Source organism: Podarcis vaucheri, assembly GCF_965113315.1.
Source record: "Podarcis vaucheri genome assembly, chromosome: 7".
NCBI classification, from domain to species: Eukaryota; Metazoa; Chordata; class Lepidosauria; order Squamata; family Lacertidae; genus Podarcis; species Podarcis vaucheri.
In genome coordinates, this window is record NC_138765.1 from 43760011 (window position 1) to 43779299 (window position 19289).

The 19289-nt window shown below is 40.1% G+C and overlaps 1 protein-coding gene across 2 annotated transcripts in view; it reads left to right on the forward strand.

Moving 5' to 3' along the window:
• The window catches only part of SLC12A4 (solute carrier family 12 member 4), a 66299-nt gene that overhangs the window by 30955 nt on the left and 16055 nt on the right, over positions 1–19289 (forward strand). For both annotated transcript variants that reach the window (XM_082232281.1, XM_082232282.1), the window contains 11 exons: positions 216–347; positions 9272–9418; positions 10389–10443; positions 11421–11551; positions 12318–12559; positions 13573–13787; positions 15710–15874; positions 15979–16077; positions 17198–17255; positions 18037–18211; positions 18875–18993. In XM_082232281.1, coding sequence (XP_082088407.1) covers positions 216–347; positions 9272–9418; positions 10389–10443; positions 11421–11551; positions 12318–12559; positions 13573–13787; positions 15710–15874; positions 15979–16077; positions 17198–17255; positions 18037–18211; positions 18875–18993 — 1538 coding nt within the window. The remainder of the gene's footprint in view (positions 1–215; positions 348–9271; positions 9419–10388; positions 10444–11420; positions 11552–12317; positions 12560–13572; positions 13788–15709; positions 15875–15978; positions 16078–17197; positions 17256–18036; positions 18212–18874; positions 18994–19289) is intronic.

Sequence of the window (19289 nt, forward strand, 5' to 3'; positions counted from 1 at the left end):
AAGAACAAGCTCTGAGACTTCACCAATCTGCAGGTGGTATGTTGGGGAGAGGTGCCCCCCATTATATGGAAACAATCCCATTGGTCTACTTCAAAGGCTGTTGTAACAATTTCTGAGGTCATATAAATATAGTGCCTTGAGCACGGAAAACACTATGTAAATGCTAAGTATTTACTGTCATTACTGAACCTCACCATCTTGTGTTTCCTTTGCAGGAGGAACTGGATATTCGGCCAAAAGTCTCTTCCCTGCTTGGCAAGCTGGTCAGCTACACAAATCTCACTCAAGGAGCAAAGGAACATGAGGAAGCAGAAAGCACGGAAGGGTCAAGAAAGAAAATATCAAAAGTATGTAGGGTTTCTGTTAAGTTGTGGGCAAACATATCAGACGACATCGATTCTTCCAAAGCAGCTCTTTATTTGTAAGCTGGAACAGAACTGAACTGAGGAGCTTAGTCAGCCTGCTTATATAGAGCTCCACTAGAATGCAACAGTAACCATTTTCTGTAACTAGCCAATCACTGAATGTCACTTTCGATCCTTCATTTGCATACAAACTATCCAATCACTGAACGTCACTTTCAATCCTTCATTTGCATAACTATCTACAGTATCCCCCTGCTGGCCCAGGGTGAGAACTTCTATATATAACAGTTTCCCCCTGAATTAAAACAACTACAACTACTGCTTGTAGTAGTATCTTCCTCCTCCTCCTCATTTATTCAATTTATACCCCACCCTTCCTCCCAAAGGAGCCCAACATCAATATCATTTTTTAAAAAAATTCTAGAACCAGTTGAAAACATTCTAAAACAATTTAAAACCATCACATTTCTCTGCCAGTAATTTCAGGGTTGCCAGGTTCTGGCATAAAATGCCTGAGTAAACAGAAATATTTTAAAATTCCTCATGAAATTCAGTGAGGGTGAAAGATGAATTGCAACTGAGAAGCCCTGTCACACACGTCAGTGCCAGCTGGGTGGTGCCTCAGTGACAGTACCACCACCAAGGCTTCACCTGGCAATTGCAGGGTCTGAGATGATTGACATTGGGGAAGGTGCTCTTTTAGTTACCTGGGTCACTAGCCATTTAGAGCTTGGTACTAATACATTTCAATTGGGCACAGTTTTTTTGTGTGTGTGTTTTTTGCTGTTTGTAGCATGATGTAGTAGCATTTTGCAATGTTGAAATCCACACTAGTCATCAGTTAAGATCTATTCAGTCCACACACACACAAACACACACACACACACACACACACACACACCCTGTGGGTTCTGTGCAGCCCATTTATGGGTCACACTTTTATAGATGCTTATTAATTCAGATTTTTGGGCTTAAGCTTAACCTCTATATCCATCATGGAATAACGATTCCCTTCTATGTTCAAGCCACAAAAGCTCAATATGTTTTAATTTCAAAGCAGAGGGCATTGATTCTGTTGTGATTCAGAACTTATAGCAGCTATTTCTGTTATACAGAGAAATCAATGGAGGTTTTAGTCAATTTTGTCCCCTGGAGTTTTTGAGAGGCTATTAATTGTGAATAATTCTCCACATTTGTGAACAACAGGCTTCCCTTACCCTAAGGGTCAGCAAGCAGAGTCTCCTTCCTATGCCTGTCCCTTCCGCCTGACAAGGCAAATAACAACACACACACACACCCCGTCACCTTGTTTCCCATTCTAGAGGCAAAAGAGATGTGGAGAAAGTGGTAGTGTTTTTTTTTATAATTTTTATTAGAGTTTCAAAAAAAAGAAAAAAAAAGGAAATAACGATAAAAGTAAAACCATATGTACAACAAGTCATTTTCCTTTTGGACTTCCATCAACGTTGCTGACATCATTCATAGTTAACCTTTTAATACACATTCCATCTTTTTTGTTCCTATTGCCAGTTATTCCATCCTTCCTCATAATCTCTACTAAACAATATTTATTGATATTTTACAAAGCCTCTTTAAATCCCACTAGCGTTATTTTTGCCCCATAATTATTTTCCAAATAACACACAAATTTCTCCCAGTCCTTTATAAATTTCTGATCCTTAGTATATCTGATTTTCCCTGTCAATTTATCCAATTCAGCATATTCTATCAGTTTTGTTCTCCACTCTTCCACCGTTGGAACTCCTTCCTGCTTCCACTTCTGGGCTAACACAATTCTGGCAGCTGTCACCGCGTACTGGAAAAGTCTACAGTCCTTTCTTTTGACATCCTTCCCTACGATACCTAATAAAAATGCTTCTGGTTTTTTCACGAAAGTATATTTTAGCATCTTTTTCATCTCGTTATATATCTCTTCCCAAAAGCTTTTAACTTTCTTACACTCCCACCACTGATGGAAGAAAGTCCCTTCTTTATGTCTACATTTCCAGCACTTGTTGTCCACCTTATAGATCTTTGCCAATTTGGCGGGTGACAGGTACCATCTGTAGAGCATTTTCATCATGTTTTCCCTCAGTGAAATGCAAGCCGTAAATTTAGTGTTCTCTTTCCACAAGCTTTCCCAATCCTCTAGTTGAATGTTATAGCCTAGGTCCCTTGCCCATTGTACCATCACCGCTTTCACTTCCTCATCCTTCATATGCCACTCCAGTAGTATTTTGTACATTTTTGACAGGATTTTATGTTCGTTATCTATTATCTCTTTTTGGTAAGTTGACTCTTTTTCTACGTAATTTCTTTCCTTCAACTCCTTTTTAAACATTTCGTTTATCTGAAAGTAATGCAGCCAATCGTGTGTTAACTCCTTAACTTGATCATAGGGTTTTAATTTCCACTTCCCTCCTTCCTTGGTAACCATTTCTCCATAGTTTCCCCATTTCCCTCTCATATTAACTTTTTTTACAGACATCATTTCTAACGGGGATAACCAGTGCGGGATTTTTGGTTCCAATATGTTTTTGTATCTGTTCCATACCTCTATTAGAGCACCTCTAAAAATATGATTCGTAAATCCCTTATTTGCCTTCTTTTTGTCACTCCACAAATACATATGCCACCCGGCTTTGTTGTTGAACCCTTCAAGATCTAATAATTCCTTATTCTCCAACTTTACCCATTCTTTAATCCAGCACAGACATGCTGCCTCATAATAAAGTTTCATATCTGGTAGGGCGAAGCCACCTCTTTCTTTTGTGTCTGTTAATAATTTAAATTTAATCCTGGGCTTCTTCCCTTCCCATACATATCTTGAAATCGCCTTTTGCCACTCTTTAAATATTTTTGTGTCTTTAATTATGGGTATAGTTTGGAATAGGAATAGCAACTTAGGGAGAACCATCATTTTTACCATCGATATTCTTCCCCAGAATGATAATTTCATTCTGGCCCAACTCTCTAAATCTCTTTTTATACCTTTCCATACTGGGATATAGTTAAGTTGATATAAATCTATGTTCCTATCGGAAAGCCATATTCCTAAGTATTTAATCTTTTTCACAACCTCAATTTCCGTTCTTTGTTGTAATAATTTGATCTTATCGCCATCCATATTTTTTACTATCATTTTAGTCTTTTTCTTATTCAGCCTAAATCCTGCCATTTTTCCGAATTGTTCCATCTCATCTAATATCTCTTTTATACTTTCTATGGGTTCTTCCACCGTCAAAACCACGTCATCCGCGAAGGCCTTGATTTTGTATTCATTTACTCCTAATGTCACCCCTTTAATTTGGCTATTTTGTCTAATTGCATTTAGAAGGACTTCCAAAACTACAATGAATAGTAGAGGCGAAAGTGGGCAGCCCTGCCTTGTACCTTTACATATCTTTATTTCTTCTGTGATAGAGTTGTTTACTATCAATCTTGCTTTCTGGTCCGTATATATTGCTTCGATGCCGTTAAAAAAGTCTTGACCCACCTCCATAAGCTCCAAGTTCTTCAACATAAATTCCCAAACCACATTATCGAAGGCTTTCTCCGCATCTACGAATATTAGACTTGCTGGTTTATCACATCTGTCAGATAGGTATTCAATAACGTTCACTATGCTTCTTATATTATTTCTTATTTGTCTGCCGGGTAGAAAGCCTTCTTGATCTTTATGTATAATCTTTACTAGTATCTTTTTTAATCTCTTAGCTAGAATTCCTGCGAAAATCTTATAGTCTATATTTAATAATGAGATGGGTCTATAGTTCTTGACTTGTGTGAGGTCCGAATCTTGTTTTGGTATTATTGTAATAAATGCGTCTTTCCATGTTCCAGGGATATCTTTTTCTTTTAAGATGTTGTTCATTACTTTAATCAACGGAGCCATTAATATGTCTTTCATTTCTTTGTAGTAGCTGCAAGTGAATCCGTCCGGTCCTGGTGCTTTCCCTCTTTTTAACTCTTTTATAACTTCTTCTACCTCTTCCTTACATATTGGTGCATTCAGCTGTTCTTTTTGATCTACCGGGATCTTCCTTACCATTTTTTCTTTCAAGTATCTTTCTATTTTTCTTTTGTTATTTCTATCTTTATTTCTGTATAGTTGCTTATAAAAGTCCGTAAACGCTCTCCTAATTTCCTTCGGTTCTGATGTTTCTTCTCCATTAAACTCAATTTTGTGAATTGTGTTTTGTTCTTTTTTTTTTCTTAACCTGCCAGGCGAGCCATTTTCCTGATTTATTGGCGAACTCGAAGTTTATCTGTCTTAATCTTTTCACGTTCCATTCAACCTCTTTATTAACTAACATTGCAAATTGGGTTTGGAGAATCTTTATTTCCTGTTTTATCTTCAAGTTGTTGGGTTTTTTAATCAACTTTTGTTCATTGTTCATAATCTGTCTCAGAATCTCTTTTGTCGCTCTTTCTTTGTTGTTCCTTTTCCATACATTCTGTTGGATGCAGAGGCCCCTCATCACTGCCTTGCTCGCGTCCCACACCACACTCGTTTTTGTCCCTTTATCCATATTATTCATGAAGAATTCAATTAGAATTCTTTGTACTTTTTCAACAAACTTTTGGTCATTCCATAAATTATCGTTTAGTCTCCACCTAAAAGATCGTTCTTCCAAACTTTTTAACTCCATTACTATTGGATTGTGATCAGAGATCACCCTCGCTTGTATTTCGATTCTTTGTATTCTTGGGGTTAACTCGTTCGAGACCCATATTTGATCTATTCTTGAGAAAGATTGATTTGGTTCTGAGTGATGGGTAAACTGCTTCTCCAATGGGTGTCTGAGCCTCCACATATCTACCAGGTTACAGTTCTTCGTCATCGTAAAGAAAGTTTTGGGTAGTTTCCCTTCTTTATTCATCGTTTTTCTTAATCTATCCATTTCTATTGAAGTCACACCATTCATATCTCCCATTAGTATAATTTTTTGGTCCATATACTCAAATAACTTCTCTTCGAGCGATCTAAAAAATTCTGTCTTGTTCCCATTTGGTGCATAGATCCCAACAATTATTAGTTTTTCCCCTTGCCAATTAATTTGGACCGCAATGATTCTCCCTTCTTCATCTTTAAATAATTGGTGTGATTCGATTTTGTTTTGAATATATAGAACAACGCCTCTTTTTTTCTCTTTATCCGAGGATATAAATTCATTCCCTAATCTTTTATTGATCAGAATTTTCCTATGCTTTCTTGCCACGTGCGTTTCTTGCAAGCATATGATGTCCAACTTTTTCTTTTTCAAGATATGTTCAATTCCGTTCCGTTTCTTCTTATCGTTCATTCCATTGATGTTCCAGTTCCATAATTTTTGCGTCATTCTTTTAGCTGTTTGGATTTGAGTTTACTTTAAAGTTTTTCTGTCCTTTCTCCTTCTTCCTCTTCCTCCTCTTCTTCTGATTCTCTCCCGGTCAATTCTTCTTCTCCTCCTGATGTAGAGTCTTCCTTCCTTCTTACTCCTCCTTCTGCTCCTTTTACCTCTTCTTCTCCTTGTTGTAGTTCTTTATATCTTCTTGTAAATTTTCCTATTTCCTCCGGACTTACTAGTCTTCTTTTTACACCTTTATAGAAGAACGAAATTCCTTCAGGGAATTCCCATCTAAAGTCGATCTTGTTTTTCTTAAGTAATTGCACCAGCGGTTTGTAAGCTTCTCTTCGTTTCAACAGTCTTATTGGTATGTCTTTGAATATAATTATGTAATTCCCGTCTATGTATAATCTTCTCTCTCTATTCCTTTGGAGTACCAAATTTCTCATTTCTCTATCTTTAAAGATTATTAAACAATCACCCGGGAATTTCTTTAGCTTATTTGTTTTGATTTTCATTCTAAATGCATTTTGTATTCTCTTTGCAACTTCTTCCTCCGGTAAGTCCATCCACTGCGCAATTTCCTTTGTCAATCTTTCTTTTATATTTTCGTTTTGTATTTCCGGTATGTGTCTCAATCTTAAATTCACTTCTCTCTGTTTTAGTTCATTCATTGCAATAGAGTCTTTCATTTCTTCCTGTGTTTTAATTAAGTCTGCAATCTCATTTTTCATCTTCTCTTCTTCCCGTTTCAACTCTTTCATTTCCTGCTTTGATTTCTTAAATCCTTCATCCACTCTCTTTGAAACCTCTTTGATCTGTCCCTTCAGTTCACTAACTGTCTCCTCAATCTTTTTGTCCATCTTCCCGATTTTATTATCTACCTGTTCTAATTTCATCTCTAAATTTTTCTCGCTTTGTTTTATTTCTGCAAACATCTTCAATATTTCTGTTCTAAATTCTGTTTCTTGCCTTGAGGGTCTCCTTTCTGTTGGAGTCCCCCCCTCGCCTCCTTTTTTTTTGTGTATGTGACATTTTCTTAGGTATTGAGATATCAGGTATTCACACCACTTGCTTACTATACCGTTGCCACCCAATTCTAATTAATTATTAATGAAGTACCAACCAGAAGCAAACAGTATAACAGATTCAGCCTAAAGAAGAAAAAGAAAAATCAATATAACAGATACAATTTCTGCTTCTTTAACTTATCACACCCGGAAGCTTTCCATTAAGTATTTCTCCCCCCCCCCCCGGGGAAGGGGAGAAAGAGCAAAAAAGAAGTTTAAAAAAATTGTTAATTTATCGCCTCTGTCTGTATCTTTCTGTTTTCTTCTTGCCCCTAATTGGGCTAATCCATCTGTGGCATTGGTTGAACAGTACACTGATTTGTCAGACCAAAGTCTAATTTCTAAAGTCAGGTAAGATTCAGATGTAGTTCAATTATAATCCAGAGGAGGGCGTCGAAATAGAAAAAGAAGTCAAACCAGGTTCTAATTTATAGGCTCCAAAATCTAATCAATATACTTTATACTGAGCAGTTCATAAAGTGTGAGCTGTTAGGAGAAGGAGTTTCTCTAAAGCAGTTTCTAATCAGCTGAGTTCACAAACTTTATACGGTTTCCATTAGAGGTTTCAGCATTGGAGTTCAAGCCACAAGATGGGGCCAGAGAGCCAAGTTTAGAGGGAAAGTTTAAAATGGTTATTTCCCCTATTCTTCCAGCTCTGCCCCTTGATTTTGATAGTCTTATTCAAAGGGGAGAAGTGAACCCTCAAAAGACGGCCAAAGGAAACATCTAAGTACTCTTATCTTCTCAGCCACACTGTCTTTTAAATCTTTTAAGTCTTTTAAGTCTCTTAGTCTAGCGTCAGAGTCGGAGATTCTTCTTAGCCCCGGGTTAATATGGCGCCGGAGCTTCCTCCTAATGAAATAGTTAATTGCAGATACAGCAACAGGTGGTCCCTCTATATTCAATTTACAATAACTCAGTGTTCACTGAGATTTCTGTTCTGTCCCAAAGTTTCGTTACTCCCCTTCTCATTCCTTTGGAAAGAAACTTAATGTCAAAAGTTACAGGGGAGGCGGCAACTGTAACCGCTAGCGGCAACTTACTTTTGCTTTCAGCTCTGCTGGTAACGCTGCGTCTTTCTTTTGTGATACCAGACAACCGCTGAGCTCGGATTCTTCTCTTTGTTTTCGGAGACTTCCTTGCTGTTTTAAAACCTCAGGTCTTACAAACTTATTGTTGGAATCCGAATTTCTTTGTGTTGAGAGCAGAGCGCTATTCCCTGCAGGCTCGGGGCTTCGCTATTTGGCCGCTGCAATGGCTGCCCAATTGCCCGCTGCGCGTTCCGTCACACTCTTCACCTAGGGCTACCTGGCTACCTGGCGACCGAACGATCAGCTTTTGGCTCCGCCGGGAACTTGGACCTCCAGACACCCTCCGGAAGGTCAACGGGGGGTTTTCCGCCCTCAAACCCCCTTTTTTCGGCCAAAAATAGCTAGGGCTTTCTCTCCCGAAAAAACCCTCGCCTGCCTCGGGTCCGCGCTCTACCGGAAGTCTCGAGAAAGTGGTAGTTTGAGTGGTTTTGGATTGCTGGCCCTTCAGAAGTGGTAGTTGCCTTTCTACAAGCCTATGCAAGGTGGCTAACAACATTAATTAAAACACTAAAAATACAGACTTCATTCTAAAATAAAAACAGCTATAATCCCAACAGCACCTTAAAACTTTCCTACTCTTCTCTCTCAGAATGCTCAAGTTCTTAAAATGATTTTAACTTGGTGCTGATATGGAGGGAAGGTGGCTGCCCAGTAACATTTCTAGGAGGTAAACATTTCTCAGAAGAGAATGCCAAAGGCTGGGGGCACCACCACGGACAAGACCCTGTTTTAGGGTTGACACATATCTAACCTCTAAAGGTAGCAGGACTCTCATTGAAGTCCTTGGTCAGCAGGCAGGTTTGGAAGGGAGAGACAGTCTTTTGAAGACTAGAAGCTGTGCTGCAGTTTAGACCCTAGACACAAGTTCTATTGTGTGTTTCGTGTTTGTAAGACATAGCAGGATCCTTTTGGCCAAAACCCAGAATGAACAACTTCGATTATTATACTTATGTTCAATAATCAAATTCAAGTAAATTCAGGTTGTTTCATATACAGTAGACCCACAACTTACACGAAGAGGGCAAATACCTGAGCTATCCATTGCACTTTCCTACAAGAGCAAAGCTATTTGCAACTGTTCAGAACAGAACAGAGGGAGCTTGTCCAATTCTGGCACCCAGTGAAATGCAAGGATCTCTGAGGTGGCACATTTTATGTAGGAAAGTCACGTTGAATGTCAGAAAGGCTGAGCCAGTGGAAACAGGGAATGGGCAGAAAAAGTAATCCTTGTGTTTTTTTTGATGGATGCTTATTAAGACCTTTTTAGGCACCATAGGAGGTACTTCCAGCCACACTAATGCTCACAGATGCCAAATTGACATCCCTGGATCAATGCCAATAACCAGTACATGCAATACTACTGAATTACTCACTGTGGAATGAGGCTTGATTTACATACCTTGTGTCTTTTTCAGTCACCCAGCATGGGCACCTTGATGGGTGTTTACCTGCCGTGTATGCAGAATATATTTGGGGTCATTCTCTTCCTGCGATTGACATGGATGGTGGGAACGGCTGGTGTTCTGCAGTCCTTCCTGATTGTCTTAATCTGCTGCTGCTGTGTGAGTACACGACTCTGTTGCAAAGCTCTTCTCTTCAAGATGCCTTCCTGCCTGCCTCCTTTTGCATAATAAGACTCCTTGCTCAATCATGTAATATCCGTATTATTTCCTAAAAGATAGAAAACAGTGGGTGTTTAGTTGGGGGAATGTCTGCCTGCTTACCTTGCTTGGGTGCCTCAGTGCCCCAACCAACTTGGCCATTTATTTTGCTTGTGTGTCTCTCTTGTGTGACCCCTTTCCTTTTTGTCTTTCCCACTTGTCTTGCAGGGCACTATAGTTCACTGAGAGCACCATAAATCTAATACTTTGGCTACAGAACACAGAAAGGAGAGCGATAATGACAAAAGCCTAGCACACTCTTGTCCACTACAAAAGCCGTGGAAAAATTAATAAAAGCCCTGTAAAAGTTTGTGCATTATCTCCACTTTGTAATAGTGGCCAGGCAGCTGAAAGGCAACAGACCAAACCAGTGTGGAGTAGGGGTTAGAGTGCTGGACTAGGATTTGGGAGACCACAGTTCAAATCCTCCCACAGCCATGAAGGTGACCTTGGGCCAGTCACTGTCTCTCGGTCTCACCTACTGAACAAGTTTGTTGTGAGAATAAAATTAGGAGATGGGGAGAAAGGTGTGCGCTACCTTGAGCTTCTTGGAGAAAAGGTGGGATATAAACGTAAAAATAAATAAAGTAAATAAATCCTCTTCACACATTAGTCACACGAAAAGGGAAAGTGAGTAGAGAGGGGCTTTGGGAATTCACCCAAATGTGTTGTGTTTTCAGACTTGGTGGTTTCTACCTTCATAGTACAGCCTGTTGTGCCCTCAGCCAGTTTGGTTAGTGATCAGGGATGATGGGAGTTGTAGTTCAAAATATCTGAAGAGCAACAGGTGGAGGAAGGGTAGCATAGTGGAACAGCTGTAGTCTTCCTTGCAAAGGTTACTTGTAAACATCCATTTTTTCCCTATTCACAGACTATGCTGACAGCCATATCGATGAGTGCTATTGCAACAAATGGTGTCGTTCCAGGTACTGTGTAACTTAACCATTGTAGATGCTATTTTAAACCACTTGGAATCCGTGTACCAAGTAGATGAGTAGATGAGTACAGGAAGCATGTATCCTTTCAAGCTTAATAGATTGGCTTCTCTTGTACATTGATCCTGAATGTAATCTATAAGGTTTGGCCTCTGTTCATTGCGCTAGTTTGCATGGAATTGGCACTTAAGCCAAAATGAATAAGTATGCCTACCACTCTATCATGACATTCAGCAAGATGGAAAATTGGCTATGGTGATATCTTTTGCCTGGTTACATTGTGAGTGAAAGAAAATGCAAGCTGTTAGGTTTGGCATGGTTTGGATGGCTGAATTCTCTTTTTCCTCCGTTCCCTTTTAACCGAATGAACTTGGTGCTAATAGATTTATACACTTTGCTGTACTGGGAATGCTGTTCTGCACTGGGGACATGTGCCTGTATGCATGTGCTCACACAATCCCAATGGTGACCGGTTGCTTCTAGAATCCCATGGGCCTGTTTTTATTTTTATGGAAAAGATAATTTCCCTTGTAGTTATGAAAGCAATATTTCAAATGAGAAGGCACTGCAGTTTGAGAGCTTTTTTAAAAAAAAAACCATTATGAGTTTGCATACTAACCTATATTTTCTTTCCACTTCTTACACCAACTGGGGACCCAAGTTTGAGAAACACTTGCTTATGTCATAATAAATTTGTTAGTATTTCAGGTGCAAAATTTTTTGTTTGGGAAACAAAAGAGCAAAACTTATTTGAGCCAAGTTCTGAAACATTCTGTATTCACTGAGTTCATTTAGCAGAGCTATTGTTAGTTATGAAAATGATGCCTGTTTTCAATAAGCATAGGGAAAAAATGTACCTAATTTACGTAAAGCAACTTTTTCTTCTGATTCTTCTTTTTGGACATCTAGCTTACAATTGTTCTTTGTGTAATCCTACAGAAAACATTTCTCTCTCTTTAACTTTATAGCTGGCGGTTCATACTTCATGATCTCAAGATCATTGGGCCCTGAATTTGGTGGCGCAGTGGGACTGTGCTTTTACTTGGGGACAACATTTGCAGGCGCTATGTACATCCTTGGTGCCATTGAAATTTTGCTAGTAAGTAGCGACAAATACATTTCGGGGAAAGATGAAACATGTTAGAATTACAGACAAATCTCATCTTACACAAGGGTTCAGTTCCAGGAGTTCACATTGTAGACAAAAAAATGCGTAAAGTCAGGACCCTCCAGAACTGCCCCCCCATCCTGGGATTCCTACCCAGCTTTGAGGAGTCACAAGGGCTCTAGCAGAGTCCCAGAGCCCTCCTGCCTCCTTAACAAAGCCCAGTGCCTTGCTTGCCTTGCTCACAGTTCCAGAGAGCCTTAAAATAATACCTTAAGGGTATTTCATCTACTTATTTATTAAATGTATATCCTGCTTTTTGAGAAATTATATTCACAGTACAGATTTCACATCATCTAAAATTGTTTTGCTACATTATGATATAAAAAATAAAGGAAGAAAACAGAAGCAAAAACAATTCCATAAATTAAAGTAGTAAAGCAACATTAAAATCCATGAACCCCCACAGCACAAAATCTGCAAGAGAGATTACTTTCTGAAAGTCACTGAGCAGAGTTAAGCCTTCAGAACTTCCTTAAACTTCGGAAGGCACCACTGTGAAGACATATTACATGCTGGAATCTTGCAAAATTGATTAAAAATTGTTTGGTTCATGTTTGTTTATGATCATTGGCTACTCAAGACGTAAATTTGGTTTAGTTTGGATATATATGTGTTTTGCCAGGGATGTCCTGTTGAACCTAAGGACATCATAAATTGCTTTCTTTTTGTTGTAGACACTGTGTTCTAACTGTTTCAGACATACATTGCTCCTCAAGCGGCCATTTTCCATCCAACTGGGGCCCACGACACTTCCAATGCCACGCTGAATAACATGCGAGTGTATGGGACCTTGTTCCTCACGTTCATGGCGGTGGTAGTCTTTGTAGGCGTGAAATATGTCAACAAATTTGCATCTCTGTTTTTGGCTTGTGTCATAATATCCATCTTGTCCATCTATGCTGGAGCAATCAAATCCATCTTTGAGCCACCCGTTTTTCCGTAAGTAAATGCCAACAATTGAAACAGAGTTGTTTGAAATCTCCTTACAATAGTGCTATCAATGAAAAGAAAAAAATCCTAGCTGTTGGGTTGGGAGATGGGACTTTCCCCCCCTAAGCCCATACAGCTGGGAAAAGAGGGGAGCATGCATAAATTTATTTTTATCAATGAAATACTGCCCCTTCCAATCCAGTCCACTCGCCTGAAAAATAAGGATGAAAATACAAATGTTGGCCCTCAATGGAGAGAGATGTTTTCCCACCTCTAGATTAACTTTAAGGGAGGGAGAAATGCAAGTTTAGGGAAGGAACATAGGGAAGAGCAAGAGATAATGAGTATTTAAGAGAAGAGAAGACCTTCGGTGTCTTTTTAGAGCAAAGGAAAAGTGCAGAAAAGGGTCCTCCAAATGTTTAGGTTGCATTTTTCTCTGCATGGAAAGACTAAAATGCTTGAGGGTAGTTTTCTGTAGTAAAGAAGAAAAAAAGATGACAAAGAAATGGTAGTGTTTTGTAAAATTAATGTGCATTCCTAATACTTGCACTGATCAGCACAAGATTAATCAGTCAATCACCTACCTACTTCATATAACACAAACTGAATTTATGGAATTTGGTGTCATAAAGTATACTGATGACCACTAGCTTAGATGAGTTTAAAGAGGATTAGGCAGAGTCATGGAGAATAAGGCTACAAATCATAATAGCTTTGTCAAAACTTAAGGTTCAGAGGTCACCAAATAGTAGTTGCTGGGGAGCAACAGCCAGAAAGGGCTGGCTCCTTCATGGCCTCCTCTTGGGCTTCCTGGGAGCATCTGACTGGGAAGCCGGATGCTTGAGGAGGCGGTGGACTTTTGGTCTGATCCAGCAAAGCTCTTGTTGTATTCCTGCATTTCAAAAGTGATCTACTTTCTGCTGCTTTCTATGGACTTCAGGGGAGAGCTTTTCTTTTGTGGATTTGCAAGAAACCTATGAAGCTTATATGTAACAAATCTGCAAACCTTTGTGTCTTCCCAGAGTTTGCATGTTAGGCAACAGGACTCTTTCAAGGGACCAGTTTGATGTTTGTGCCAAAACTACAGTCGCTGGCAACGTCACTGTGCCCTCCCAGTTGACGGAACTCTTCTGCCCAGGCTTCAATATAACCTCTGGATTCTGTGATGAGTACTTCCAGTTCAACAACGTTACTGAGATTGTAGGGATTCCTGGAGCTGCTAGTGGCATTTTGAAAGGTAGAGGCAAAGATATTACCATGTGATTCTCCACTATTATTGAGACATGCCCAGTTCCAGTGCCAGGATATTATGCACTCTTGGCAAGGCTAACTACTTACACTCCCCCCCCCCCGCAAATGCTAACCTCAGTTTTCCAAAACAGATGGTTTGTAGAAAAAATGGAAAGCCCCAAACCTAATAGCTAAATTTATTTTAAATTGCAATAAGTCATGCAACAATCTTTGAAAATCTTTCTCAAATGCAAAATAAAATGTTTTAGCACACAAATCGTTTTGAATAATCTTGCGAATTGTGATGTTAAAATGCCAGTCTCTTCAAAGTTTCCATTCCAGGCACATCAAAATCTTTTCCTTTGCAAAATTTGTCACCAATTCCTCCAGGTCAAGTGCTGATGTTTGGGCTTGTTCAGTTGATATAGTTGCCAAGCCAACTAGCCTCTTTTGCCACATTGTTGAGCATATGTTTTTAATAAGTTTGAACTTTGAGAAACTGCATTCAAAATACAAAATAAAAGTGAAATATTATCAGAAACATATAAGAGATAACGAAAAGGAATCAGTATAAAACTGTGCCATTCAGAGGTCAGTCATGTGCCCCTGTGAGATCTGTGCCGTAGGCGGCTGCCAAGAAGAAGGAGAGTTTGGATTTGATATCTCGCTTTATCACTACCCTAAGGAGTCTCAAAGCGGCTAACATTCTCCTTTCCCTTCCTCCCCCACAACAAACACTCTGTGAGGTGAGTGGGGCTGAGAGACTTCCAAGAAGTGTAACTAGCCCAAGGTCACCCAGCAGCTGCATGTGGAGGAGCGGAGACGCGAACCCGGTTCACCAGATTACGAGACTACCGCTCTTAACCACTACACCACACTGGCCTAGCTGGCATAATGATGGCACTGGTTACGGCCAAAGGCCTTGGTGAAGCACATGTTTTGCATTCAGGATGTCCCAGTGTCAACCCCTAGCATTTATAGGAAAGGAAATACCCTATCTGAAACCCTGGAGAGCCACTACAAATTAGTGTGACACTACACTGAGTTAGATGGACTGGTGATCTAATTCTCCATAAGGCTGCTTCCTTCCTTTCAAATTATTTCTGTTTCTCAAGCAGTCTGCATTGTGGAAGAATGTGTGTTTCCTTCAGTTAAACATACTTAGGTTTCATTAAAATAGTACAGAGGACTAAAGGGTATGTCAGAAGTTACACTGAAAATGTGGGCTTAAAATATGAGCTTAAAGTCAGTGATGTGACACACCTGAATGTTTGCAGCACGCTGCTTTGTACTTAGGATCAGGTACAGAATTAACCATCCTGAAAACATTCCTTCTTTTGGATTTAAAAAAGAAATTCAAGACACTAAATTCTTAACTGCTTAGTGTGTAGAAAGAGTTCTGAATGAGATTTCCATTGGTCATAGTGTGGAGATATGGGGTCCTGTGAAGCTCTTTGCTTTTCCTAGCTACAGAAGGAAAAACTATATGATTTATACAAGTTGTAGAACCCACTTGCTTTAGATGCAGAACCTGGGTAAACTTGTCCGCCCCCCCCCCCCCGCCCAGAGTCAATGTTAAATTATGACACGGTGTAATATGTCATGTGCTGTTGTTCATCTGAGGTTGTATTTACCTAATTTTAAGACCTGCTAAGGAACTGATGATTGTTATTATGTCTTCATATGTAAAACCACAGAATTCAAAGAGGGTGGTGCACTCCCCCCCCCCCATGATTGTGTGTGATTATGAGAGAGAGAAAGAGGGAGAGATACTCCTGAACAATAGGATACCTGATACAATATTTCTTGGACTTCCTAAAAAAATCATCCTCTGATAACATTTTCCTTGTGCCTAACAAAGAAAGTGAGCAGATGTTTCATTCAGTAAGTTATTTGTTCACTCTGTGCTCCTTTGCTCCCCCACCCCAGATAACATCTGGAGCAATTACTTGGAGAAAGGTGAGATTCTGGAGAAAGCTGGTCGCCCATCTGTTGATGTGGCTGGACATAAGAGCAACCTTCACCTTTACGTTTATGCAGACATAGCAACTTCCTTCACAGTGCTCGTTGGCATCTTCTTCCCTTCAGTGACAGGTGAGAATACGGAGACGGGCAGATTTTTTATACCTCTGGGCCCTTTGGAACTCTGTGGGTGGGAGAAGTGCTTCTCATTCCTACATTCTTGCTTTTCTTTTAAGGGATCATGGCTGGCTCAAACCGATCTGGAGACCTCAAAGATGCCCAGAAGTCTATTCCTGTTGGAACTATCCTAGCTATTATAACTACGTCTCTAGTCTGTATCCTTAAAAAAAAAGTTTAAAAAAAGATTGTGGTGGTTCTAATACATAAGCTGCCCCATACTAGGTCAGACTGTTTGCCCATTGTGATGTTCCTGCAGTTTTTTGCAAGGGCCTGTCCTTAGGTTGTCCCTAAGGGTAAGCCCTCACAGATACTCCACTGGGTCCATACTTAGCTTAGGTTCCTGCTGCCACCACCAACTGACTTGGAGGAAGCAGTAGGACTCTCCCTTTGTATGCCTACTCAATGTATGCTCTGCTTCACACTGGAGTGGTCTGCTTCCTATTTAAGTGAGGAATTGAGTAACATTTTCTTAAATAATAGTTTCCTATGTTTCAGGATTCTACACTAATACAGCTGCCTCTGGCCCTAGCTGTTATCCTAACACTGCATATTTTGACATCTATTATCCTATGTTCCAACCTAATGCTTATCTCCGTCTAAGTGTCATTTTAGTAACTGGTCCCATCTACAAGTCACTCCCCCCCTTTTTTAGACCAGGGATAGAGAAACTTTTTGGATTGTCAGGTCAGATCTTTATCTCACCCATCCACCCTGCAGGCCAATTTTGACACTTTCCAATCTTCTGGTGTCATTTTGATGCCACGTGACTGGGTGGTCCCACTTGCACATTACTGTTGACTGGTGAGGGAGGTGTGTGCTTCATCAGCATGTTCCCTGAAGGACATGCACTAGTGAAGTAGCATCCAGCAGGATTGAACCCTGCCCATCACCATGCCCATCAGTTGATGTCACCCAGTGACACGAACTGATAAACAGGTAGATGTAGATTTGAGGAAATAGATTCACAGGCCTAATTGGACATCCTGGTGGGCTGAGATTGACCTGCAGGCCAAAGGTTCCCCACCCTTGCCCTTAAACTTCTGATTTACCCATGCAGTGCAACATTATGCAGTTTGAGTGGCACTGGCCCATGCTGGCTGGGTGTGATGGGTGTGGGAGTCGAACAGCACCTAGAGGGCCACAGGTTCCCTACCCCAACTCTAAAGGAATATATAAGGATTTTTATGGCAAGTACTATAGTTATAGGGATGTGTTGCGTCTTACTGACACTGTCAGAAATCAGGCTGGTTTCTTTAATGGAATGTGCACCTTCAGATTTCAGCTGTGTGCTGCTGTTTGGTGCTTGCATTGAAGGGGTTGTTCTTAGAGATAAGTAAGTAACCATTAAATTTCTGCTTTACTTTCATGTGTAAAACGATGTGGTCAAAATCATGGCTTTGCCTCTCATTTTTGCTGTGTGAAATTACCTTTCTCTTCAGCATATTGCAAAATGGCTGTGATCTCCTCACCATTTTATTGTTTGTGATAAGTCATTGTTTGCCTTAGCATTGTGTGTTAACGGGGACACTGTTGTGGGAAGGGATTGTATGGCATCTGCAGTCGAAAATAACAGACATTTTGTAGCCAGCTATTTTTGCATCTGAAATTGCACATCCAGTTAGAGATGTGAGCCAAGTCAAAGACCATCCTTATATATCATTTTGTATATCCACACTGATCCCCCAGTTATTTTTGTGTCTCATCATTGAGTTTGGATCATTAAGCTATTTCAGTTTTAGGATCCAGGGCTATATCTGAAGTTTCCTGTGTATTTAAGAATCAAGTAGGGGTGTGTGTGTGTGTGTGTGTGTGTGTGTGTGTGTGTGTGTTGAGGGCCATATGGTCCAACCCCCTGCTGGATGCAGGACATTCAAAGCTTGAGTGTCTCCAGCAGATGGCTGTCCAAATTCTACTTAAAGACCTCTAGCAAGTAACGATGCTGTTGGTAACCATTTCATTATGCCCTAATATTTAAAGCATTAAATTTAAATTCCTTGCATGAACAGTAACTCGTTTTGGGAAATAAATATTGAAATTTCCATGGAAAAATACTTTTCACCATTTAATGAAATCCAAGGCTGCTTTTCAATCGACTTGTTCCATCTTTTCTGCAGATATGGTGATGCCGTGAACAGGAACTTAGTGGTGGGCACCCTTGCGTGGCCCTCGCCGTGGGTCATTGTGATAGGCTCGTTTTTCTCTACTTGCGGAGCAGGTTTGCAGAGCCTCACTGGTGCCCCACGGCTGCTTCAAGCAATTGCCAAGGACAACATCATTCCTTTCTTATGGGTTGGTACATGTTTCACCAAGCAAGTTCCTGGAAAAAACCCTTATGAATCTGGGAGTTTGGTGTGCTCCCTGAGGCATAAATAGGGTCCTAATAGGAAGCTGACTCTGATTGAGAAGGCTAGATTCCATGTCTTTTAAGAAAGCAAGCTTTTACTCCTAATTAAAAATAAACCCAAGGAGGGGGAACTCTAGTGGGGTGGGGGTGAAGAACCTAGAGGGAAAATACTACTCCTACTAATAAAATTATTAGTGAGCTTATGATAGTCATATATACTGAGCAGTGGAAAACTGGTAGCTATCAGAGAGCTAGCCTGTTTCAGGCGTTCACTTTTGTTGTTGGAAGCCGCCCAGAGTGGTTGGGTAGAAATAAATTATTATTATTATTATTATTATTATTATTATTATTATTATTATTATTATCTCTTGTGCATGTGAGGGCTCCCTACAGATGTTCTAGTGAATGTTTTTTGGGAAAGGCTGAGATGCCTCCCCTTGGAGCTATAATGCATATTTTGATTCTTCACAAATAAAGGCCTGGAAAGTACTACACTCTCTCTCCCCACTGCCTCACTTCCAGCACAAGCTTTAGATGCTTTCTATGAACTGTTCAAAACTTAAATGAGGCACTGCAAACTCATTTTGTTCTGCAATCTCTTTTTACAGGTGTTTGGCCACGGGAAGGCAAATGGTGAGCCAACCTGGGCCCTTCTGCTCACAGCACTGATCGCAGAACTCGGCATTCTTATTGCATCCCTTGACATGGTGGCCCCGATTCTTTCTATGTGAGTTTTCCCCCAGAAGTTTTATTGCCATAAGATAGGTTTTGTATTAGCAGCACTTAACAGAAGCAGACCAGCTGTGTTAAAGGTTTTTTTAAAAAAACAAATTTTAGTGGGAATGAATTTGGAAGGCAAGGATCACACTAAAACGCCCTGGTTCTTTGTTGTGGCTGCTGGTTGTAACCTTTTAAATCCACTCAAATGCCCCTTGGAATGATACTGTGTCATAACTAGGGACATTATGGGGAATTAAAGATGGTAGCTGGTAGCTAGGAGGAGCCAGGAAGAAATGCACCAGT